The 22,458-nt window shown below is 36.6% G+C and overlaps 4 protein-coding genes and 1 long non-coding RNA gene across 7 annotated transcripts in view; 4 read left to right on the forward strand and 1 right to left on the reverse strand.

The window, feature by feature from the left end:
• Positions 1-92: 92 nt before the first annotated feature.
• On the forward strand, positions 93-2,481 carry LOC126853550 (mannose-P-dolichol utilization defect 1 protein homolog). The gene is made up of 5 exons (XM_050599387.1): positions 93-379; positions 758-823; positions 1,055-1,187; positions 1,284-1,488; positions 1,616-2,481. The coding sequence occupies exons 1-5, from the start codon at positions 292-294 to the stop codon at positions 1,856-1,858; spliced, it is 735 nt and encodes a 244-aa protein (XP_050455344.1). The 5' UTR covers positions 93-291; the 3' UTR covers positions 1,859-2,481.
• A 731-nt stretch (positions 2,482-3,212) lies between these two features.
• Positions 3,213-12,704, forward strand: LOC126853566 (serine/arginine repetitive matrix protein 2). 3 transcript variants are annotated; one of them, XM_050599411.1, is made up of 14 exons: positions 3,213-3,366; positions 4,030-4,225; positions 4,334-4,458; positions 4,546-4,622; positions 4,707-4,829; positions 4,942-5,156; positions 7,100-7,240; positions 7,339-7,530; positions 7,630-8,329; positions 8,441-8,742; positions 8,990-9,165; positions 9,393-9,519; positions 9,999-11,346; positions 11,544-12,704. In XM_050599411.1, exons 2-14 carry the CDS (start codon positions 4,065-4,067, stop codon positions 11,661-11,663), a joined length of 3,807 nt encoding a protein of 1,268 aa, XP_050455368.1. In that variant the 5' UTR covers positions 3,213-3,366; positions 4,030-4,064; the 3' UTR covers positions 11,664-12,704. The 3 variants fall into 3 exon arrangements, with proteins under 3 accessions (XP_050455368.1, XP_050455369.1, XP_050455370.1); XM_050599412.1 differs by having other exon boundaries at positions 9,029-9,165; XM_050599413.1 differs by lacking the exons at positions 3,213-3,366; positions 4,030-4,225; positions 4,334-4,458; ... (1 more) ...; positions 4,707-4,829; positions 4,942-5,156 and adding an exon at positions 6,362-6,505.
• Positions 12,705-12,809: 105 nt separating this feature from the next.
• On the forward strand, positions 12,810-14,035 carry LOC126853567 (venom peptide SjAPI-like). Its single transcript, XM_050599414.1, has 2 exons — positions 12,810-13,057; positions 13,202-14,035. Exons 1-2 carry the CDS (start codon positions 12,961-12,963, stop codon positions 13,453-13,455), a joined length of 351 nt encoding a protein of 116 aa, XP_050455371.1. The 5' UTR covers positions 12,810-12,960; the 3' UTR covers positions 13,456-14,035.
• An 828-nt stretch (positions 14,036-14,863) lies between these two features.
• LOC126853561 (uncharacterized) lies at positions 14,864-16,793 on the reverse strand. The gene is made up of 3 exons (XR_007687987.1): positions 16,611-16,793; positions 15,834-16,090; positions 14,864-15,655 (listed from the first exon to the last, which is right to left on the reverse strand). It is a non-coding gene; the product is annotated as an uncharacterized LOC126853561 (long non-coding RNA).
• A 2,101-nt stretch (positions 16,794-18,894) lies between these two features.
• Positions 18,895-22,458, forward strand: part of LOC126853658 (serine/threonine-protein kinase 17B-like) — an 89,426-nt gene continuing 85,862 nt past the window's right edge. The window contains exon 1 of the mRNA XM_050599567.1: positions 18,895-19,676. Within this exon, the coding sequence (XP_050455524.1) occupies positions 19,543-19,676 (134 nt within the window). The 5' untranslated portion in view covers positions 18,895-19,542. The remainder of the gene's footprint in view (positions 19,677-22,458) is intronic.

Genomic DNA, 22,458 nt, shown 5'->3' on the forward strand with positions numbered 1-22,458 from the left:
ATCAGGACAAAGAAATGTTTGTTTCTTTTGCCCTGATTGGTCAATTAAAAGCTATTGTATTCCACGGGTAGGATCTTTGAACGTACTCCTGTGTTGCAATGACTTCATGCCAATGTGAGTTGGCAAAAATATAATCTGACTGTACAATCAGTGATCATTTAATAAATATTTGATTAATATAATGCTTTACCAACCGGTCTGAGTTCGAGTCGCTGCTGATCATTCTTCGTTACATTCCATGCGCATTCACGCCGCAAGATAATACCAAGGTAGAGTGTATGTTCCGGCGATATGGCTCAGTTTGTCAAAAAAGCGGCGTTATTATTATTTAGTCAAGAATGTACGAAGGAGTATTTGGACAAATTCAATTTTCTTCACGGTATGTATACTTCAAGAATATAATAACATTAATAAAATTTTATTTCAATTTTTTATCATAAAAATAATGAAAGTAACATTTTTTATTTCATACAAATAAAAATCTTCGGTTTAAAAGTTTTAAAAAAATTAAACATATAAACATTTTTTCGTATTTTTGCGATTAATTAATTAATGTTATATTCTTAAAACCAAATATTATGTATCTTATTTTTAACTCTACTTTTTTATAAAGAAATATTGATATATTATTGAAATACTGTACTATTTCTGTTTTTAATATTATAAATTTAAAATTTATTAGTGATTTTCTCTTTATAAATAAACACATTTGTATGTGCAAATAAAACCTGACATGATTATTTTGTAAATGTTTCAGTCGCATGCTTCAAGGCGACGTTAAGCAAATTTGTAGGATTATCCATTGTTGGAGGTTCTTTGCTTGGTAAGTACAATCATGTTAACAAAACAAATATATTTTATTGCTTTATGAAAATATATAAATATGCATAATATTTTATTTGGTAATCATGATTCTTTGTGATCACTTTAAGAACAATTTTGCTATACAAGTTAATTTATCTAGTCATGTAATAATATATTTATATAATTCTGTTTTGATGTTTTATTGTCTTATCTAAATGTGTTGTATTATCTTTTTTTTTTTCTTTTTTAGTAAAGGTACCTCAAATTATGAAAATTCTAAAAAACAAGAGCGGTGAAGGAATTAATATCTTCAGTGTATTATTAGATTTATTTGCTATTACTGCGATGTTGTCTTATAGTTTTATGAAAGGATTTCCATTTAGGTGAATAAGTAATTTATTAACGACAGAATAATGTATACAAAGAGCATTACTTCTGTTTAAAAATTTATTCAACATTGTATAATATTGTAATTTTAGTGCCTGGGGAGATGCAGTATTTTTAGCATGTCAAACTTTGGTTATTGCAGTCTTAGTAATGCATTATAATGGAGATACAGCAAAAGCAACTGCATTTCTGTCCGCTTATTTAGCAGTGCTTTTTGCAGCTAATAGTGGACTAACACCTATTCATATTCTCTGGGCATGCCAATCAATGAATATACCTATAGTCCTTATTAGTAAGGTATGTAATTTGATTATCAAAACTATGCTAATTCTTGGAAGAGAGAATATTTTATTCTTGTCATCGTTTAACTTATATATGTTTGAAATTTTACAAAATATTAATCAATAATTTTATATGATTATAGTTTTCACAAGCCTACACAAATTATTCCAATGGAAATACCGGCCAATTATCGGCGGTAACATGTTTTATGCTTTTCTTCGGTTCTCTTGCGAGAATTTTTACTTCTATCCAAGAAACAGGAGACACAGCTATGATAACAATGTATATGTGTTCTACACTGGCAAATGGTGTAATAGTGATGCAACTTCTTTACTACTGGAACGTAGATATAAAGAGCAAAGAAAAGATTAAAAAGAAAGAATAAAATGAAAGAAATGTGAATGTTTATATATAGCGTATATATAATTTATATAGCGCAATTGATAATTTATATAAACTGATAATCATAAATTTGATATACATGACTGTATAAAATTTTGTGTGAATGATATTTTAAAGTCAATATGATATTGAAAAGATAAATACTTGGGAATCAATTTCCAGAAAAATTAAATTTGGAATTGTGTTCATCATCATTATATATATTATTGCTATTAATCAAATTGCAACACTATATGTATATATGTAGTATTGCAGTTTTAATAGCCAAAAATAAATATAAACAATTTGAAACCTTTTATTGTAACAGTCAATATCGTTCTGTATTTTGAACGTTAAAATATTTACATCTCTTATTAAAAGATATTTTATATAAGATGACAATACATAGGGTTTGTTTTTTTATAGTTGAATAGGCTGCACACTTTCTCCACAGAAAAAAGATAAGCTCTGAATTAGTTTAGCCAATTCAGCTGTAAAGAACAGACCCATACTCTAAAAAAATATCACTCTTTAAATATGTGCAATTAGATAAGATAAATTAGATTATTGTTGAATGCATTACCTCAGCATTTGTTAAATTTTTTCAAATATAGAACAAGAAACATATCTTTTTTTTAGTTATAAGCAATTAAGCGTATTTTAGACGATTTTGCAACAAAGTTTAAGACAGAAATCTATTTATAATTTAATGTTCTACATATTTTTATATATGTATATGTTCTGATATACATTTTGTATATGTGTGTATTTATGATTTTATTTTTCTAAATTACGCGAAAAATGCATACAAAATTATAAATATAATTCTGTCATAACTTATAGATTATCTGAAATAGGTTTTAAGAAATATTATATATATCTATGTTATATAATAATTTTTATATATTGAAATTTCTTAATATGCATTGCATTAAATGTTATATTAAAAGTTATCTATGTATTAAATATTTATTATTATATTGTTGATATATACATAAATGATTATATTGTTGATCGACCGGTGGATTGCGATCATTGGATTGAGCTAGTTTGATCTAATTTAATCCCAATTGCCATGACAGTAAAAATACATTACGCAACAAATCTGTTTCCGATAAAAATCATAAATCTCATCTATCTCAAACTAATCTAACTCGTATAAAGTATATATTTTTTATTTTAATTAATCTTAAACCTATTTCATACTTCTGTATGAAAATTCCAAGCAATTCGATGAGAGCCTATGTACATATATATATATATATATGTGTGTCGGAAGTCAGACGCTTGGCGGGCGTTCGATAAAATAGTTCCACACTGCGCATGTCCAAACATCCCACCCCACGACCCACGAGCGCTATCGTTTCCGTTTCGTCAATCGTGACTCGCACTACGTTATACGGTGACTCGAGCATGCGTTTATTCGTTTCCGAGGATGTCTCGTAGCGCAGTGTGATTCTTTTTGAGTTTTCATTGCCAGATCATTGCGGAACGTAATACCCCGAGCGAGCGGTAAGTAATACTCTTGTTGCAATTATCGGGCTCAGTCCCGCTGGCGAGAAATGAGCGTTGGATAAAAAAGTGGTAGCCGAGCGGCGCAGAAAGAGCGTCATGGCGCCGATGCCCTTCGCAATTTTTCGGGTTTTACCCTCAACAACCATCTTGTATTGTCGATAAATCAATATTACAGCGCACGCTTCTCGCTTTGAGCATTAGTACGAGATAACTGGTGATAATTCGTTACAACGTCAGGCCGACGATATTCATCGGGCACAAGGGGCTCTCATTACTGCCCTGCACGTTGCGGTTGCTTTGTCTCTGATAGCGCGATGACCGCGCGGAATGCTGCAATCTTTGATAATTCGATACAATGCCGCCAGACATTTCGGGTAGGCGCGTGATAATAAATAAACGGAAGCGATGACGTGTCTAGTTTCGAATTCTTCAATTCTCTGGACTATAAATGACGATTTGGCAACGTGTCCTTGAACATATTGGAACGTTATAAATATTCATCAAAGGATGTTTTTTATGCATGAAAAAATGGTTATGAATAGTTACACCTTGTGTAACAATATGCCGATATACCTATATAATGATGTAACGGATATACTTGTGGAAATCTCAAATCACCACAAACAAGTGGACGAATAATTCGAACGCGCTGATTTTCAGTCTTACAGATTAGATTGGTCTCTTTGTTGAGCGAAATGGAATCTATGGACGCGCGTCTCGTGGCGCAAGCGTTAAACTACCATGGTCAGCAGTTGCAGAAAGTATGGGAAGGAGAACGCAACGAAAACGAATTGGTCATGCTCAATCTCAAGGATCCTAGCTTTGAAATATATCAACAGCGCCAAAAGACACTCAGGTATGCATTATTGATCACCTTTAATCTAATAATATAGATATATTGGAATTTATTTGTTGCACTTTATTATAATATTTTTAATTAAATGAAATGCTATATATTTTGCAGCTTTGGAGACAGAGGCAAACGTCTGAAGCTTCAACAATTCCTTGCTAAAAAAGCTGATGCCTTGTATGATAAAGCAAACTTGGAGAAATCTACCGAATGCATTAAACAAGAACTTGGAGATGAAGGTAATGATTTTATAAAATTCTTTCTTTTTCCTTCATCTCAAAGTTAAAGCAAGGCAATAATTATATAATGTCCATTTGTACTTTCAGAATTTTATGCTACAGTACCAGCACTTGATACTTTTGTTACCATGGAAAAATCTCAGCGCATTCGCAATTTTTTGGAGGTATGGAATGTTCAAAATATAAAAAAGCAAATATATAATCTTTTTAACAATTCTTCAAGTTAATATTATCTCCTTAATTTATAGAGTTTAGTAATCGGGGATGTCATTTACGCGCAAGTAATGGGTAAAAGCGCTGCAGGTCTGCTTCTGAAGGTGCTTTGCAATTGCAGTGACTGTCCCAGAGTTGTTACTGAATTAGGAGTTAAGGTATATACCAATGTGATACTTTTTAATAACGTTATTTTTAGAAATTTTATATATTAATTTTCTATTTTATTCATATATTTTTGATAAAGTTTGTGTATATTGTGTTTAATAGGCACTGATATTAAATACGGCTACTGTGCCGGCGGTGGACAAGAAAGGTGTAACAAGGGGCTACATGGCAAATGATCTCGTCTGCGTCGTAGTCAGTGAAGTTAACGTTGAAGCCGAGCGTGTTGTTGCAGTTATGAACATATCTGCTCGAGAAGGGCAAGCGCCGCACCCACCTATGGGACTTATTCATTCCGATGATCTTCCGGAAGCTTATAAGTAAGTTAATAAAATAAATTTGATTAGATATAATTGTAAGTCTACTGAATCCATAGTATGCTTCACTAACTCTTGTAAGTTGGTTTTCTATAAGATATTTTATTCACATGATAAATGATGAAAGCGTTTTGTGATGTCACACTTTGTTCATTGTGTATTATCATATGAGCACTTGCACCAAGAAAGACAATCGAAATTTTTTTACCTAATTGTAACAGATCCAAAGTTGATACACTGACTTTCTTCTTTGATTGTACATTGCTTTATAACATGATATAAATTTTATTATATATATAATTTAAGATTAAAGAGATAAGAATAATATGGCATGGTGGGAAAACAAAGCCGAATTTTAACAGAAGCACTGTGATACTAACAAAATTAGGTAAATTAGATTTGATTCCTCTTACACATTTTTATGAATTTAGGTGCCAGATACTCTATGTAATGTAAAAAATTGATAGTCAGTATGATGATGAATTTCTAATGTGATACAAATGAATTCAAACCTTGAATATTGGTTGACATGGCTCTGTTCCGCACATATTCTATCTACGTTTGCAATATGTTACTCTCAAAACACCAGCCAGACTATGGCGCAGATGACTTTTGAGGTTGAATTTCCAGTATGAGACGTTGAGCCTCGAGTGGTCAGAGTGAATGCAACCGACGGTAGGTATAACACTGATTTAAAGTTGTTTGGTCTCTTATCCAGGATATTCAGAGAATATATATATATATAAATATATATATATCTATATGTATGCTTATATTGTGTGTTTCTTTAAAGTACATTAATACAATTTTCTTGCAAATTATTTTATATTATAGCAAGAGATATTTTTATGTACGATTATTTTTCTTATTGAAGGTAAGATGAAATAGACATGTAATTTTTATTGAAAAATCACATAAGATTTGAAGCAGAGACCAAACAACTCGAATCTTAATCGCTCAACTTTTTACCTTTTTATGTTTAAGCCTCAAAAGAATCGCGCCTTGTCGTATAATAATGCCTTAATGTTTAAACTTACAGCTTATATTGACAAATAAAAAAAAAAGTGATGTCATGTTGATAACAAATTGACACCACAAAATGCAAACAGGCGAAAGTACTACATCTAAAACAATTTTTTTGGTCACCCGTGGAAGATAATATATATTCAAGCGTGGCTCTCCCAACTTATTCTAGGGCTATGCAATTTATTTTATCGCACCAAAACAAAAAAAAAAAAATAAATAAATAAATAAAATTGATGATAGGCCGTGTGCTTTTATGTTGAGAAAAAAATCTGATTACAAATGTGATACAAAATACTAGAAATATACATCTTAACGGTACATGAAAGGTGAGAGACGAGTTTACATAATATTGAGGTTGTGTACCAATGAATTTATAACTATGAGATTATATTTGGTAATAAAGGAACTTTACCTTTTGCCATCCTTGCTCGGACCCCTGCTGCTTCTTAACGGTAGAAACGGTAGATTTTGTATGATTCTAATACCAGAAGTTGCACAACAATCTATGTATAATGAAATCGAAGACATTGAAATTAAAGCACTTTTGGCATTAGTATCAAGTTACTGAATAATACATGCAGATCGAAATAAAGAAGCATCACATTGTGCAGAAATAATTGAATAACAAAACTATTTTATATGTGAATGTGGGAAGACTGGATAATGTGCACATATAAATATACATGTATACGAATATAAAAAATATATATATGTTGAGATGTGCCAGAGAGAAAACCGAGGTGCAGACGCATTGCCAAACAGGAGTTATTATCTATCAATAGGATCATGAGGACTCGGCTGTCATGATTATCAAGTCTTTGGTTTTACCGTTAACGAAGTAGCTTTGGTTTCCTCCTTTGACAAAGGTCATGACGATTTTTGCAATGTTTGATAATCAAATATTTTTCTTTGTGGTGTAGGAAAGCGATGGACAACAAAGGCCAGACTTATGAAACGCTGTTGGAGAATAGTACTGGCTTCAACAATCCGAACAACATAAAATATCTGTGCGACTTGATCGGCCTCGGACAAGAGAATCATTCTAATATGGTTGGATTGAGGTAAGACATAATTAAATTACATTATAAATTATATTAATAAATATGGAATAAATTTTATTTTTATGTATTTAATTATTTTTATTTTTATTGATACGCAGAGAAAGATTTCCACCGAATGAATACGCCTCCGAATTACGACAAGCACAAGCAAGCAAATGGGCGTTCCGAAGCGTTGCTGAGGGTATAGATCATTTCAAGGCCGGTCGTCATTCCGAAGCTTTCCAGTGTCTCAACAAAGCACTCACTGTCGATCCTCGGAATGTTGAAGGCTTAGTCGCTCGAGGAGCATTGTAAGTTTTCTTATTAATGTTTACAATACATTTAGTATTTATTTAGTATGTTGATATATGCACAGATGCGTTTAATATACTATCTTCTGTTTTACATAGATATGCAAATAGCGGAAGCTTCAAGAAAGCGATTGACGACTTTGAAACAGCCTTGAAATTAAATCAAACACATGCAAATGCTCGTAAGTATATGGCGGAAACGTTGGTGGCACTCGGTCGTAGTTACGAGGACGAGAAGAAATACGAAGACGCTCAAAAGGCATATGAGAATTGCTTGGCAATCGCACCGTATCATGAGGAAGCGCGAAATTCCATCGAGTACATAAAGTCTAAGACTCTTACAGCATCACTGAATCCTTTGGATACCTTTAAGGATACCTTCGAAGCCGAAAATGACGTTGTAGAGAACAAGAAAGATAAAAAGAAACGCAAGAAAGAGCGAAAATCTAGATCAAAAAAGAGACAGAGATGGAGTTCCAGCTCAAGTTCTTCATCCAGCGGTTCTTCGAGTTCTTCAAGTTCGGACTCGAGCAGCACGTCGTCATCCGGAAGCTCTCGTTCGGCGTCCCGTTCACCGAACCGTAAGCGTAAACACAAGAAAGATCATCGCAGTTCACTTTCACCGCTTAGCAAGCGTATGGCTCAATATAATAATCCTCCGGCTGCAGCTGCTACTACTCATGATACTATCGCACCAGCCTCTTATACTACAAATACGCGCGAAAAAGTTGATGATTATGAAACTAAAGTACGCAAGTTTCTTGAGCAAACCAAGGACGATTCCGATTACGAAGATAAGGCAAGTATAATTTTATAATTTACTTTTTACAGAGTTACTAAATTACAATAAATTTCAAGCATGTGTAATATCAAAATTAAAATAACGAGATCATTTTTTTTATGCGAACAGGTGAGAAAATTCTTGGAAGAAACAGCGAGATGGAAAAGAGAAAAAGAAAAGAAGCATTCTGAGAGCGAAAAGATGAAGAAAAAGAAGAAGAAAGAGAAAAAAGGAAAAGACAAAGACAAGGAGGATAAGAAGAGTCGGAAGAAAAAGAAGAAGGAAGAACGAAAAAAGCGTAAAAATAAGGATAAACTTGAACGAGATTTAGAAGCGTTGAAAAAGTCATCTTTGCCAGATTTGGAACAATTAGAGTCCAAACTTAATGCTTATTATGCGAAGGTTGAGAAAGATTGTGCGGCGATAAAAAGGTTGGAATCTTTATTGGAATTGTCTCAATATAATGAGTTTAATATATATATATATATATATATATATATATATATATATATATATTTATTTATTCGGTTAACAATCTATATTTAATTTAACTTTGTGTTATAATGCAATCGTCTCTTTTTTTATTTACGCTAATTTCATATCCTCAGCTAACGCAATTAAACGGAAATTACGCGGTCGTCAGATATCGTATTCTACTTATGTTTTTATATTTACTAGGTATGTAGCACAGTATAATGACATACCTTCCCCTCTTAGCAACGCGGAGAAGCTCGCTGAGAGTTCACGGAGGGAGGAAGAGCTGCGCAGAGAGAGGGAAAGAGAGAGAGACGAAGCTTCAAAGGCGTATCATGAGCGAGAATCCAGAGTGCCGATGACTGCACAACAGAGGAAAGGTACATATACATATATAAAATATTAACACGTTTGCTATCACGCGTTATGTGTAACGAATTGATTCTCATGAGAATTTAACGTGCATGATAGTAATGCCAAAGCCTAAATGAATGGTTTACCAACTACATAGTGATAGCGAACATGTTCGTTAATTAATACGTGACACGTAAACATTAATACGTGATACAACAATACAATAAAATCTCACTATAATTGTTTATCGTAGAAATACAGAGAAAGCCACTAACAGACATATTTGAACAAGAGTCTCAGTTAATTCATCCAGAACCGAAGCTGCCTACGTTAGACACCGCTGCATTGAACGCAAAATGGAAAGCTGCACAAGCTGCTAGGTGAGTATATGAAGCACATACAACAAATCTTTAATATAAACGTACAAAATTTAATATTTTAAATTTTACTTTTATCAAAATCAACACATGTAAAAGACAACGTTTCAAAATTTACTTTAAAGTTATCTTTAGCAAAATTTGTGGTAAATTGTACCATGCCTTAACAAGAATTAACATTTATTACATTTCATAACATTTATTTATATTTTTTTTGTGTTTAAAATAAATATTATTTACGATGTACATCCGTGCCTAGTTCTTATTTGCACTTTATATGTGTCTATTGATATTGTATTATTTTGATATTGTATACGTTCAACTGAAATATGGACCAAGTTGTTCCAAGTTGTGTATAAATCTCAATCTATATTTTAATTGAATATATCATATTGTCAGCCTCATGTTCAGCCTTATATTATTGAAATTTTAATTTTTAAATTTTATTTGACCGTAAATTAGATATTAATGTATAATTTTAGACAAAAGGACGTTCCTCCGCAAAAATGGCAAGATATTCCACCGGAAAATAAGAAGATGCAATCTAATGTTTTTGTGGATAGCGATGAGGATGACGATAACGAAATGGAAGAAAGAATCCAACGCGCGGCTCTCGAAAAGTCCTTAAATATACGGAAGCAGATGCAACGTGAACTTGCTGAGAAAAGGGCGCCGCCGCCGCAGCCTGCACCAACGCCTCCGCCGCCATTGCCGAAAGAGCCTCCAATGCCAAAGCAAGCGCCTGTCAAGTATCCTACGCCGCAACCGCAGAACAAATTCCAATCATACAAAGATCCCGTTATGTCCATCTCGCAAACGACACCAACTAAATTCGGTTCTAGCAACAATTTGGGAGGCAAGTTTCAGCCAATCGGTCAAAACAGCGGAGGCGGGCATCCGCCCGAACCACCGCGTCCTCCGCCACCAGCGAAGCAGAATCAAGCCAAAGGGCCGAGAACCGATTCCGATAGCGAGGCCGAGCGAGGTCAACATCGACAGACTCCTAAGAAACGTGAATCGAGCGGCAGAGGCGGCGTGAGTAAGCGTATGAGTAGAGATCGTCCAACGAAACGATCGCGCAGTCGATCTCGCAGCGCATCCAGCTCAGGTTCATCAAGATCTCGATCGCCGAGGCGAAGCCGTTCACGATCATACTCGAATCGACGATCAGGCAGTTATGAGAGAAAGTACAGCAGATCTCCCTCGGGCACGTACAGCAGATCGCGATCACGATCACGAACTAGATCGTACACGAGAAGTCGTAGCCGCAGTAGGTCAGGTGACCGAGGTTACTACCGCAAGAGACAATTTCGGCCGTACAACAATCGCGGCACGTATTACAAGCCGCGCTTCCAAGGCTTCAACAATCCGAATCACCGCGGCGGCGGTAACAATTTTCAAAACCGGAATCGTTTTTACAATAATCAGCACAACAATCGTTTTGGCAATCGTCGCGGTGGTGGCTTTAATAATCGTGGCGGCCGTGGCGGACGTGGCAACCGTGGTGGCAGATTCTTCCACAACAAACAAAATTTCCGCGACTTCCGCGATAGGCGGGACTTTAGGGATCGCCGTGCATCATCGCGCGATCGATACAGCGATCGCAGTTACTCGCCCGATCCGATGAGGAAGGTGGACGAAGCGAAGGAGAAAATCAACAAGATGCTCGAGGGTGGCGACGACGTCGAACATCAGCAGGGTGGAAGCGGTAACTCGACCATACCACCTAATAAGAGGCAAGCCGGACCCTTGAGCGAAGGAGAGGAGAGGGACGATGATGACTATGAGAGGTGGGGAGAGGGAGAGGGGGGCGACGCAGCTAACACCAAGGTTGGTTAGACTCCGCGTAGGTTTTCGGCATACGGCAAATGGCCAATTCGTCTTCTTTGCGATGACGATCATGATAACAATTGATGATAAAAGCGAGGAATAGCTGACGCAGAAAGTGAAAATGATGATGATGATGATGATGATGATGATGATCAGCCACACACGCGAGGAACAAACTAACTCTCGTTTGTTGCCAGAATGAAGGGGTTGAACCTGTCGACGGTAACCTGGAAGGCAAGGAGTACTTCATTGAGCGCATGAAACAGCGAAGCAAGAACGTTTTAATGCAGAGAGCCATTGCAGCAAAGATTTGGTAGATATTGCCGCCGCCGTCGCTGCTTCTCTGTGATATAATCGCTTTCTTCAAGTCGCTCTTAGTTAATTAGGTAGTCGACCAATTGACACGAAGCATATTGGGACACTTTCCTAGTTTTAATAACAATCACTCTATCTCTTTTGTTATCACAAATTGTCATAATCGTATCTTTGACAAACTCAATAATTCCATTTTTTTAAATGTGTTATTTTAATTTTGTTCCAAGTTTGAACGCGAATTAGATTTAAAAAACTTAAATCTAACCTACATAATTAATCGAATCAATGTAATCAATTATAACTACTATACAGGTAATTTTCATAAATGGAGTTTTATCGATACTTTAGGAAATATAATTTTTTCTGATAATTTTATGGATTTTAAAAATAAGTTTATTTCAACATGAATCAAGAGAAATTTCTTTTATATTTATCCAATATATTACTATTTACTTTGTGTAGCATAATAATAATAATTAGATTTTTCGTTATCAAAAAATTCATTAATATGCAATAATTAATGTATAAAATAATTAATGTAAAAACATAACATCACTGGCGAGTGGCTTTTCATTATCATTCATTTTTCGTTATCAGAAACGGAAGTCAGTTTTCATTTAATTATTATCTAATGGCGTATTTATTTTGTACGATAGGAAGAAAACATTTGTAGTTACATTCAAACAGGCACGATTAATCAAAGTGAAAGACCATAATTTCTATTTTGAGAATTTCTCAAATCTAACGTGTCACTATTAGCTTGTATATTCGAATATGCCTAACAATAAAACTTCCGTTTCGCTTGATCCTAATTATAAGAATGAAATTACACAGCAACATAATAGTATCCCCAAATTGAACATCTTTCATTCCCAATAGCGGAAAAAAACGATTATACGTTATTAATCTCTTTTACGATTGCTAGTTTAAGCTATAATATATGAGTAATTTTTAAGTAAGATAATACTTATATGTTATATGTAAACCGAGTTGCTGTACAATTGAAAAAAAATCCACAAATATATAACGCAAAACCATCGCAAGAGACTCGTTGCGATTTCCTGCCGAAGGAAATGAACATGTATCTTCCTCTTCCTGTGCTCAAGTATATCTAACGACCCTTTAATCACGATTTATGGCACGTCGCGCCGATATCGAGAATCTGCATATGAGAAAACTGGTCACTACATTGATACCAGCAATGCACCAGTTTGATATCAGGCGAGTACTTAAGTCCAATAGTTTTCTCAACAGCACGCACTTTTCTCGTATTCCTCGAAACTGTTACAAACAGATACAATGAAATTATTTGAAGTGATTTTTGCTTTCGCTGTTCTTTCCGGCATTTATTGTTCCGATAATTTGGACGATAGGTCTGTCAGCGAGGTCGGTGAGAGTAAGTTATATTGTTTGAAACACGTTTCTCTTTCACGTTGTTTGCAAATTCGCGATTAAAATTCTCAAGCAGCAAATCTCAATCATACAGAAAATATAACGGTATTTTTCTTAGTACGTGCGATATAGTTTTTTTGTTTTCTAGATGTAGATTATCAAAACTATCAAGATCTTGATATGTTTTCTTCCGTGGAATGCGAGGAGCACGAGGAGTATAGCGAGTGTTCTGGGGATCGGGCGTGCCAGAAAACATGTGAAAATATGGATCAATGGGAAACGATGAGTTGCGCTAGAACGAAGGTCTGCATTCGCGGTTGCGTCTGCGAGGACGGCTATGTGCGGGATGATAACAGCGGCGTCTGCGTCAGAGAAAACAGCTGTGCGAGAGTGAGACATTAATTTTGCGTAAAGTAAAACACTTAAAGAATAAGAATCCAGATGATTACTTTGATGATTATGAATAAACGCACGTTGAAAAGAACCGTGTGATAAATATGTAACAAGCGTATTTATCAAGCTTCATTAATATACACATATAGATGCTTTTAAAAATCACACTTTTATATGATATGCGTAATTAATTGCAAATGATTCAACGCAAATGCATCTTGTGTCAACGTCTCGAAATAAAAAGGATTACCCCGAAAAGAATGCCACGATATAGTTTAAATTGGATAAATTATGCATTCCACAAACGTGTTTGCGTACATCGACGTTCGTGCACCTGCGTATACATGCATTCCGTACGATAAACGCGTCTCGCCGTTTAGTATTCGCTTACTCAGAACTGCGGGACTTGACGTAAAAGGAACATACAAGTACTTTATCGTACCGCGAGCCATTTGAATTCCATTTCAAATTCACTGAAGCCTGAAGAGCCGCTCGTAGACTTTCAAGCGGTTATTTCTACTAATCAAGAGACATCGCGCGAGAAACCTAATACGCCGCATGTCTTTTATGAATAATTTTAAGAATCGGCTCTGCTTAATTAAATAGAAAGGAAAGGTTTGCGAGGAATTACGAATTTTTATCGACTTTATTTCTTTTTCCGAAACATTTTTTTCTGTCGTCGGAAAGGAAATGTCTCGCCGATGACTGTGGCGAAATTCCATCGCGATTCCAACGCTTCGCGAAATCCCACGTTGCTTCTAACTCGCATGACTTCTCGAGATCCGGTGTCGGTGGCATCGTATAGCCACGCGCACGCACACAGATCAACCATCGTACCACACGCAGCCACTCATACATGGACGTACGCGCGAGCGGTCGTTGCTGTTTAGTGTGGTGATCTCTCTCTCTCTCTCTCTCTCTCCCGTGACTTCCTCCCATGCGAGGCAGGCGAGGCCAGTCTCAGTCGGCCTCGGTCGTCCTTGCCCCTTCTGCTAGGCACCACGTCCGTTACCATCTACTAGCTGGCGCGAAAACATCAACTCATTCCCAACGGATTAGAAAGGCTCGCCAGCCGGGGTTCCAAGTAGTGATGGGCCCGATTCAATTCTCTTGGCGATGGCGCATTACCAATCAGAAATCAGACTATGCTCTAACTACGCGTTATCGAGCACTTTCGATTTTAAAGACAAAGAAAAATGTGAGAAAAAAACATGTGGTTTGAGAACGGCGGAGCTTGACCAGAAAATCGACGGACAACGGGTCTAAGAATTTATGACATGCTGTTAACATTTTGAAATATGGACCCTGCCGAGGATCACGTTTAGGATCATTGCAAAGTTCCAGATTTACAACCTCGTTTCAAACAGATCGAGATTACAGTTGAAATTGGATATTGAGATAAATATAATTTGCAGTAACGTCTTCACTTTTTTTGGAGATTATTAGTAAATATCTGAAAGGTGTTTACGGGGATACAAAGAAGATTAGCACATACTTAAAAAATTCTGAATACATTTATCCTATTTACGCTTCACTAACAACTTAAATAATCTTTCAATAATCTTTTATGTCCATATCATTTTTTTACTGTTACATATTAATGTCTATTGAGGAGAAATCAAACAAAAGAAATTGTTACAATCTCGTAAATCTATTGTAACTCGTTTTACATTACAATAAATAATAAATATACTCGATATATAATAATCTCTGTATAATAATCATAAATACGGAAAAAATATACAATATCTGAGATCAAATGTTCTGTCACAGTTGAAAAAAGTGAGTGACATATTTCGAGCGACGTAATCTTAACTTAAATAGTAATTAATGAAAAATCACGGTTAATCCCATCGCTAGCTGGGGGGAATCTTCTTCCGCCGCCTCTCTCCTCGTCTCTCACGAACCATTCGCGCGTAGGAGGGAAAGTTACCGGGAATTTCTTCCTCCCTCCTCTCTCTCTCGGCATCGCGTTTCCTTCGGACACCTCGACGGAAGCTGCGACCTCGGCGATCGGCGCTTGGTCACGAAAACGAACGGACGGAACAAAGCAGGCGCGTGCTTTTTGTACGCTGTCAAGCGCGCGCCGGAAGGGTCGACAGGAAATGTTCGTGTAGGTACCGATTCTAGCCACGTTCGAGACTGTCGGACTCTCCTCCTAACTTTCGGCTGGAATCGATGAAACGTTCTTTTAGCACATCGTGTGAATCTGCGGAAAATAACATTCTCTGAGGCATTTCGAGAATATACAATAGACGCGTTTATATTGATTATTACGCACATTTAAATATTAACGTTTCCATAGAATTACGATGACTTTATTACGGATGATAGATTTGAATTATTTTACTTAAGATGATCTATGTATTTAGTGTTTATTATTTTACCTTTTGTAAAGAAAAATTTATTTGAATCGCGCCATGATGAAAAGATCTGCGTATCTCATCTGCATGCGTGTACACGGGAAGATCCGAGAAATACGCTGGAAAAGAACGACGACACGCGGCATTACCGCGAGAAAGACCGCCGATGAATTATGGTCCAATTAAGATCTCGCGTCCGACATCCACCGTCGCGCTCTTCATCACCGGCCGATAAACATTAGCTGACTAATGTCTACATTTAATATATCAGCGGTAGTATCCTGTAACAAAACGTAGCACGCCCTAGTAATGTCATTAGAGATATTACTTCCTTGTCGACGCACTGATGAACTCGAAAAAGTTTCTTTCTCGCGCACGTGTATAGAATACAGCTAAACGAGAGATACAAGTTAATCATCCCTCCATATACTGATGTTAACAGTCAATATTAATATACTTGGATATTTTTGAAATTTACGCTCGACTCGACAAGTAGATAAAAAAAATATTTAGATACAACACGGATGCTTCGAAAATTAATTTAATATTTAATATAATTTTTTTCGTATGCAAAGGCATTCTTTCGATTATATTTAAATTAAATATAATGTAGCAAAATTCTGCATATTTTAAGTTTTACATAATCTTAAAAGAAAAAATATTGAATACTTCAGTCAAGCTGCATATCTTTGTTTATCTGTATTAGGCAAATCTGCCAAAGGCGCCGATCGGCACCTCAGAAAATGTGCGAATAACGTGTAAATGCATGCGGGACGATAGGCATGCTGTGCGATGAATCACCTGCATCGTCGTCACCGGATTCAACGACGGCCGTTACGTTGGCCATCACCTCTCGGAATCTTTCCAACCTCGCAACCGGATGTATAAGATGAGACGAAGACGCGGGATGTAAAGAGGATAGAAGACCTCGCATTCTTTAATCATTATAAATGCGAGATATTGCGACCTCTATCGCGATGGGCTAAAAATGAAATATGAGCAACAATCATAGACTTAGGAAATATAGACTGCGCCTAACTTATGTGTATGTTATCTATTAGGTATTCGCGCGCCAAAATTAAAAAAAGAACGCAATGCTAGAAAGTATGTTTATCTTTTTCTTAACTAGAGATATTTTTTATGACAGCCATAATCTTTTTTCTAATTTTGGAATATTTATTCGATTCCCGCAGTCTACATTTCCTACGTCTATGACAACACCTAATTGTAAGTCGATATCTTTGCCGACATAATAATAATATATACTGCATTCTTGCACTTTTTTCCTCATTGTGGCATGATCTATATAGACATGCGCAGTTTATGCCGAAAGCACAAAGATGTTTGCGAGCATGACGAATGTACTACATATGTTCTCTGAAGCTTGGGGAGTTCAAAGAATTCTATTGACTGTGATGAAATGGAAAGAGAGGATCATTACAGAATCAAGGCTTCTTTATTATGAAGATTTTTACACACTGTCATATTTTATCTTATCGTGTATAATGTAATATCTGAAAAATTTTGTAATTGTGTTTTTTTTTTAACGCGTGTTTGCGATACATACCGACGTGCATTATCTGCCGGAACGTGCCCGGAGATGCATTCCTGCGACGAAAGCAAAAAAGGAACAAAAAAAACATCCTATAGTGATTCATCGATTAATCTCGGCTCGTCCTATTTGTCGCGTTAACATCCAAATTGAATAGCTATACGTTATAAAAATGTATATTACATCATACTATTCGTAAGAGGGCAATGCGGTTGCCTATCGAGATTGCTTGATTTATTGTATTAAAATGTCGGAAACTGCAGCTTATTAGAGGATGTAATATAAAATACGAGCGCATAGTTGCAACCGCGATATGCGTCCCCTTGACCACTCTTCCTTTCCTCACCTCCTCCCTCATCCCCCCCCTTGGATCGCGGTACCGGTCTTTCGCCGTAAAACCGATAAATTATGCATTCCATTATTCATGCTCGCTCGCCATAATCATGTACCGGCGGTTGACAAGATCCTGTCATGCTTTACAGGCCTCTCGGGCACCGCGTTTGTTTGCTACTTCGAGGTAAGGAGGACCGTTTACGGCAGTGACTGTGAGCTATTCAATTTACCATCAGCTTGAATACAGCTGAGCTTTGAGGATCGAAGGATATACGCGGAAGAGAAGAAGACGCGCGGAACGCCTGTCTAGTTGAGTCCGCGCGAAGCTCAAAAGGCCAGAAATGCCGGAAAGTAATAAATTATTTATAACCTACACCCTCTTAAGAGCCTATCACAAAGTTTCATGCCTGTCTTATTTCGCACGCGCGTGTTCGCATATTCAATGAACGGAAATGCTAGATGTAATAATAAAATATTTAGAATAGAGAATATCGCATACACACATGAGCTATATATACGAGTATGTATATTAACTCAATATCACGTGATGGTATGTGTACTCCATCTTTTTTCTCCTCATTTAAATTATTGTAAATAAATCTCGTAAAGTTCGCCGCTTAAAACGCGATGGCGATTGAACATGTCGAACATATTCTTAATCTTTCTTTAGATAACATATTTACAGAATAATTATATTTATCCGAATATTATATCTAAATGTGCGAAGGAATTGAAAGAAACTATAAGTCATATAAAGATATAATTTTTTATAATATATGTTAACAGAAGAGAGAAAGAGACGCGGAACGATCGCGCGATTTGACTACCGACAACGATCGATCTTGTCGCAAGCAAGTTTTCTCCTGTTTCGCCAAAGACAGGTACGTATATACATATAACTAACTCTCCTTGTATGTTATATACGGCGTCTTATGGGAAGAAACTAGGAGAACATTAATGCACCGTCGCCAGGAGGCTTAAAATCCTAAGCTCGGGTTTTCTCTGCGATTTGTAATAGGAAGTAAACGGGCGCGCATTCAAACGCGCAGCGTTCGGCCATGTTCGGCGACGCTCGGCTATCCTCGCGTCACGGTCGCCCCCGCCATGTCGAGTTCCCACTCTACACCACAGTCAGTCAGTGGGGAGTGGGGAGTGAGGACGAGTGGGAACGACGCGCAGTCGTCACGGTGGAAGGTTCAATTGTCGGTGAATCGTTGCGATGAGCGGTCGGTGCGCGCGATAAGAGTCGAGCGAGGGATTAAGAGCGCGTGCCTCGCGGCTGCTGTAAATCGGCACTCGACGAGAAAGAGCGCGATTATTTCGTCCGTCGCGAGGATCCATTTCGGATCGCGAGGTACGAGTGTCGGCGTGCGCGCGCACGCACGCCGGGCGGCGAACTTCACACAGGTAGCGGTGCGGCCGGAGTGCTTTGCTGGACTTTGACCGACTCGGCCGATCGGATCTCTCCCTGTTTTCTTTTTTTAATTTGTTCTTTTTTTCGGCACGTTGAGATGTGTTTCACGGTCGCGACATATCTCGCGCGATAGTAACGCGATATATTTCATGCTCCGTGACGCTGTCGGAAAGAAGTGAGCGCGCGGGCGCGCGCGCGTCGCGTTTACCACGATCGCGCGATCAAAAGAGAGAATCGGCTGTGAGTGGAAGAGAGAAGGGAAGAAGGGAGAAATATACAAAGAAACTCTCTCTCTCTCGTGTGACGCTCTTAGTGTGTGCATCGGTTTCTGGGATTTCTACGTTGCTTGGTTTTTGTGCAACGCGCGTTGTGCAACCGTTTTCTGGAGTTTCGAGATTCAACTTTCTGTGACAGAAGATCTGGCAGCAACGGCCATGACCGCAGACAGCCTGTTTGAGACTACCAGCATCCCGGGGCACCTCGCTCCCACGCCCGAGAGACTGGAGAGACTTCTCTCGAAACAGACCCTCGAGGAGCTCTACGAGGTCGAGGAACAGCCTTTCGCACGGTAAGTTACGACTCGAAAACTTATTTCTCTCTCTCTCTCTCTCTCTCTCTCTCTTTTCTCCCCTTTACTTCTCTCTTCTCCCCTCCCCCCTCCCCTTGATCGCTCCATTCTCTTTTCCCCCCGGATTGTCTTTGTCTTGGGGTAACCTAAGACTTAGACCGCTTCCGACCTGCGCGACTCCGATGACCTCCCGAGGTCGAGCTCAACTTCTTTTGTGTATATATGTGCGCTCGATGTCTATCAATATTTACGAATCGATAGCTATAATGAACGCTGATATAGTGAGTTTTTTGCTATTACCGACTTTGATAGAATACTCTTGTATATTATGTATATGGATAGCACACACGACATCATCAAATTCCGCGCAAGAAACTTAACACGAGTGTTTAATGGCATTCGCTAACGAGTGATATTTAGTTCAGTTGATTGGACATTTACGAACATTCTGTCAATGATAATAAAGCAGTTTAAAAAATCGCATTGAAAGAAATTTAATTGTGTGTGTGTGTGTGTATGCGCGCGAGTAAATATAATATTGATATCAATTTCACACAATTATCTTCATAATTTTAGTCAATTTACTTTGCGTGTAAAAAATATATATTTGAATAAATTTATTTAAATTTATTTGTTTAAAAGTTAAAATTGAAACATGTGCTGAATAAATAGATAAAGCGAAAAGGAATGTCAACGATGAGAAATAAATCTAATTTACTAAAATCTTAAAAAAAACCATGCAATATTCAATTCGTTAATAATTTAGAAGAGAAAATTTAATAGAATTTTTGTTCTTAATCTTTAATGTAATTTTATAATATAATATATTTTACATTACAATAAAATAAATTATATCTATAACATATATCGAGATGTGGAAAATTATACTGAGACTGTGTATAGAAAGTCGATGATAGATATGCGCAAAGAGAAAGGCCGATAAGAAAAATATATTTGTATTTCTTATTCGATACGATGACGGGTGGAGTTTTCGATGTCGCGAGATTATTGATTGCAAATTTATCCACAAAGTGGAGCAGCAAAAATCGTAGTGAAAATGGAGCATACCGGTTTTCAATTACACTTTCATTTTTGACGTATACTATCTGAAAAAAAATCTCAGAATATATAGTGGAATATAAAGATTTTTTTCTTAAAAAAGTATAATTTATAAAAAAAAAATTATATAAAATATTTACATGTATATATAAAATATTTAAATATGTTATATATGTTAGATAATATTTTTACATTATATATATTTTTACGCTACATGTATAGGTATATCGCGCTCTTTAAACGAATTATCCGATTGTGAGCGACGCGATTTAATGCTATTGTATGAGAGCGTGAATGTGCGATTTATCATTGAAGGCGATAGATGCGTGCGAAGTAACGCGAGATGCGGGTAATTAGTATCTCGTGACACGCGCGTGTCTCAATGTGATTACTCGCAGGTTTAATGGAGGCGCGATCTCAAGACATTTTGAAATATGTATATCATACGCATGTATATCGCGCGCGTGTATATATATATATATACAGCGTAGCAAATAAATACAACGATAAAGCATAGTGCATCTTAAAAAGTTGAAATTATCTATTTAATTATCTCAATATGATGAAATATCATTAACGAGTTATTTGCGCTTAATTTAAATCTCTCGTAATATCGTAAAAATTAATATATATATATATAAACAATTAGATTTTAATTTTAAATATTAAATTGATTGACATAATACGATAGATTTAAAAAAACATGCTCGTGTTTACGTCTCCCTTTCAGTGATTCACCTTTTATTAATTTTCCGTAGATTGTTCGCGTATCGAGCTCACTTGCGTAACCGCTTGTTAAATCACGCGCATCGTCGGAAACGCGCTCGTTATGGAACCATTTCACACGTGTCTACGGTTTTTTAGCGTTATACCGCAGAATAATAATGCCACTTCTTGCAATAGATCGTTACACGCTACAAGAGAGCAATGACTTTTAATGGGAAATATTTCTATTATTGGAATATGTTCTAATATTTTAGCATAATTTTTTTAAATTTCATTTAATGAGAATTATTTGATTGAAGTAGCAGAATATATGAAGCTTTTAATATATGAAAAATAACAAGCATATCAGTTGGGAAGAGAGAAAGAGGAGAGGATGAATGTAAATGTAAGAGAGTAAGAGAGAGAGAGGGGATTAAATGCGGTTTTATTGCGCGTTTTATTGGATTTTTACGTTCGATATTCAACAATTCATCGAACAAATAGTGACACTACTATTTTATTTCTCTGATGACAATAAAAACGAGTGCGAATTTCTCTTTAATTTATAATACCATACTTATATATTGCACATTTCACGGCGCGATTATTTCATTCGTTGAGGCCTCGGGCCACCCTCGTCTCTTGAGATCCTCTTCGTGAAAGAAAGTGTTCCTGCCGCGAGATCGAGGTCGAGACTTCGTCTCGATACGCTCCTTTATAACCTCGCCTGGACTCCCGCTGCTCTCTTCCAAAGGCATCGTATTGGTCAAACCCAAAAAACTAGAGAAAAGGCTACATCAAACGGTCTCTTCCGAAATTATAGGTAATTCAAGATTTTTTGTGAAAACCGGAAGTCGCCGTAGATAATTTTCACGTTTAGAATGAAGTAGTTTGGAAAAAAATTTTCTATAGTGTCCATATTTCAAACACGGTCAATTTTCTATAATTCTGTGCGATAAGGTTATTAAATTGGCGAAGTACGTATGACGCGCGTTTAATTGAATGCATGATGTAAGAT

This window comes from Cataglyphis hispanica, chromosome 12 (genome assembly GCF_021464435.1).
Source record: "Cataglyphis hispanica isolate Lineage 1 chromosome 12, ULB_Chis1_1.0, whole genome shotgun sequence".
NCBI lineage: Eukaryota > Metazoa > Arthropoda > Insecta > Hymenoptera > Formicidae > Cataglyphis > Cataglyphis hispanica.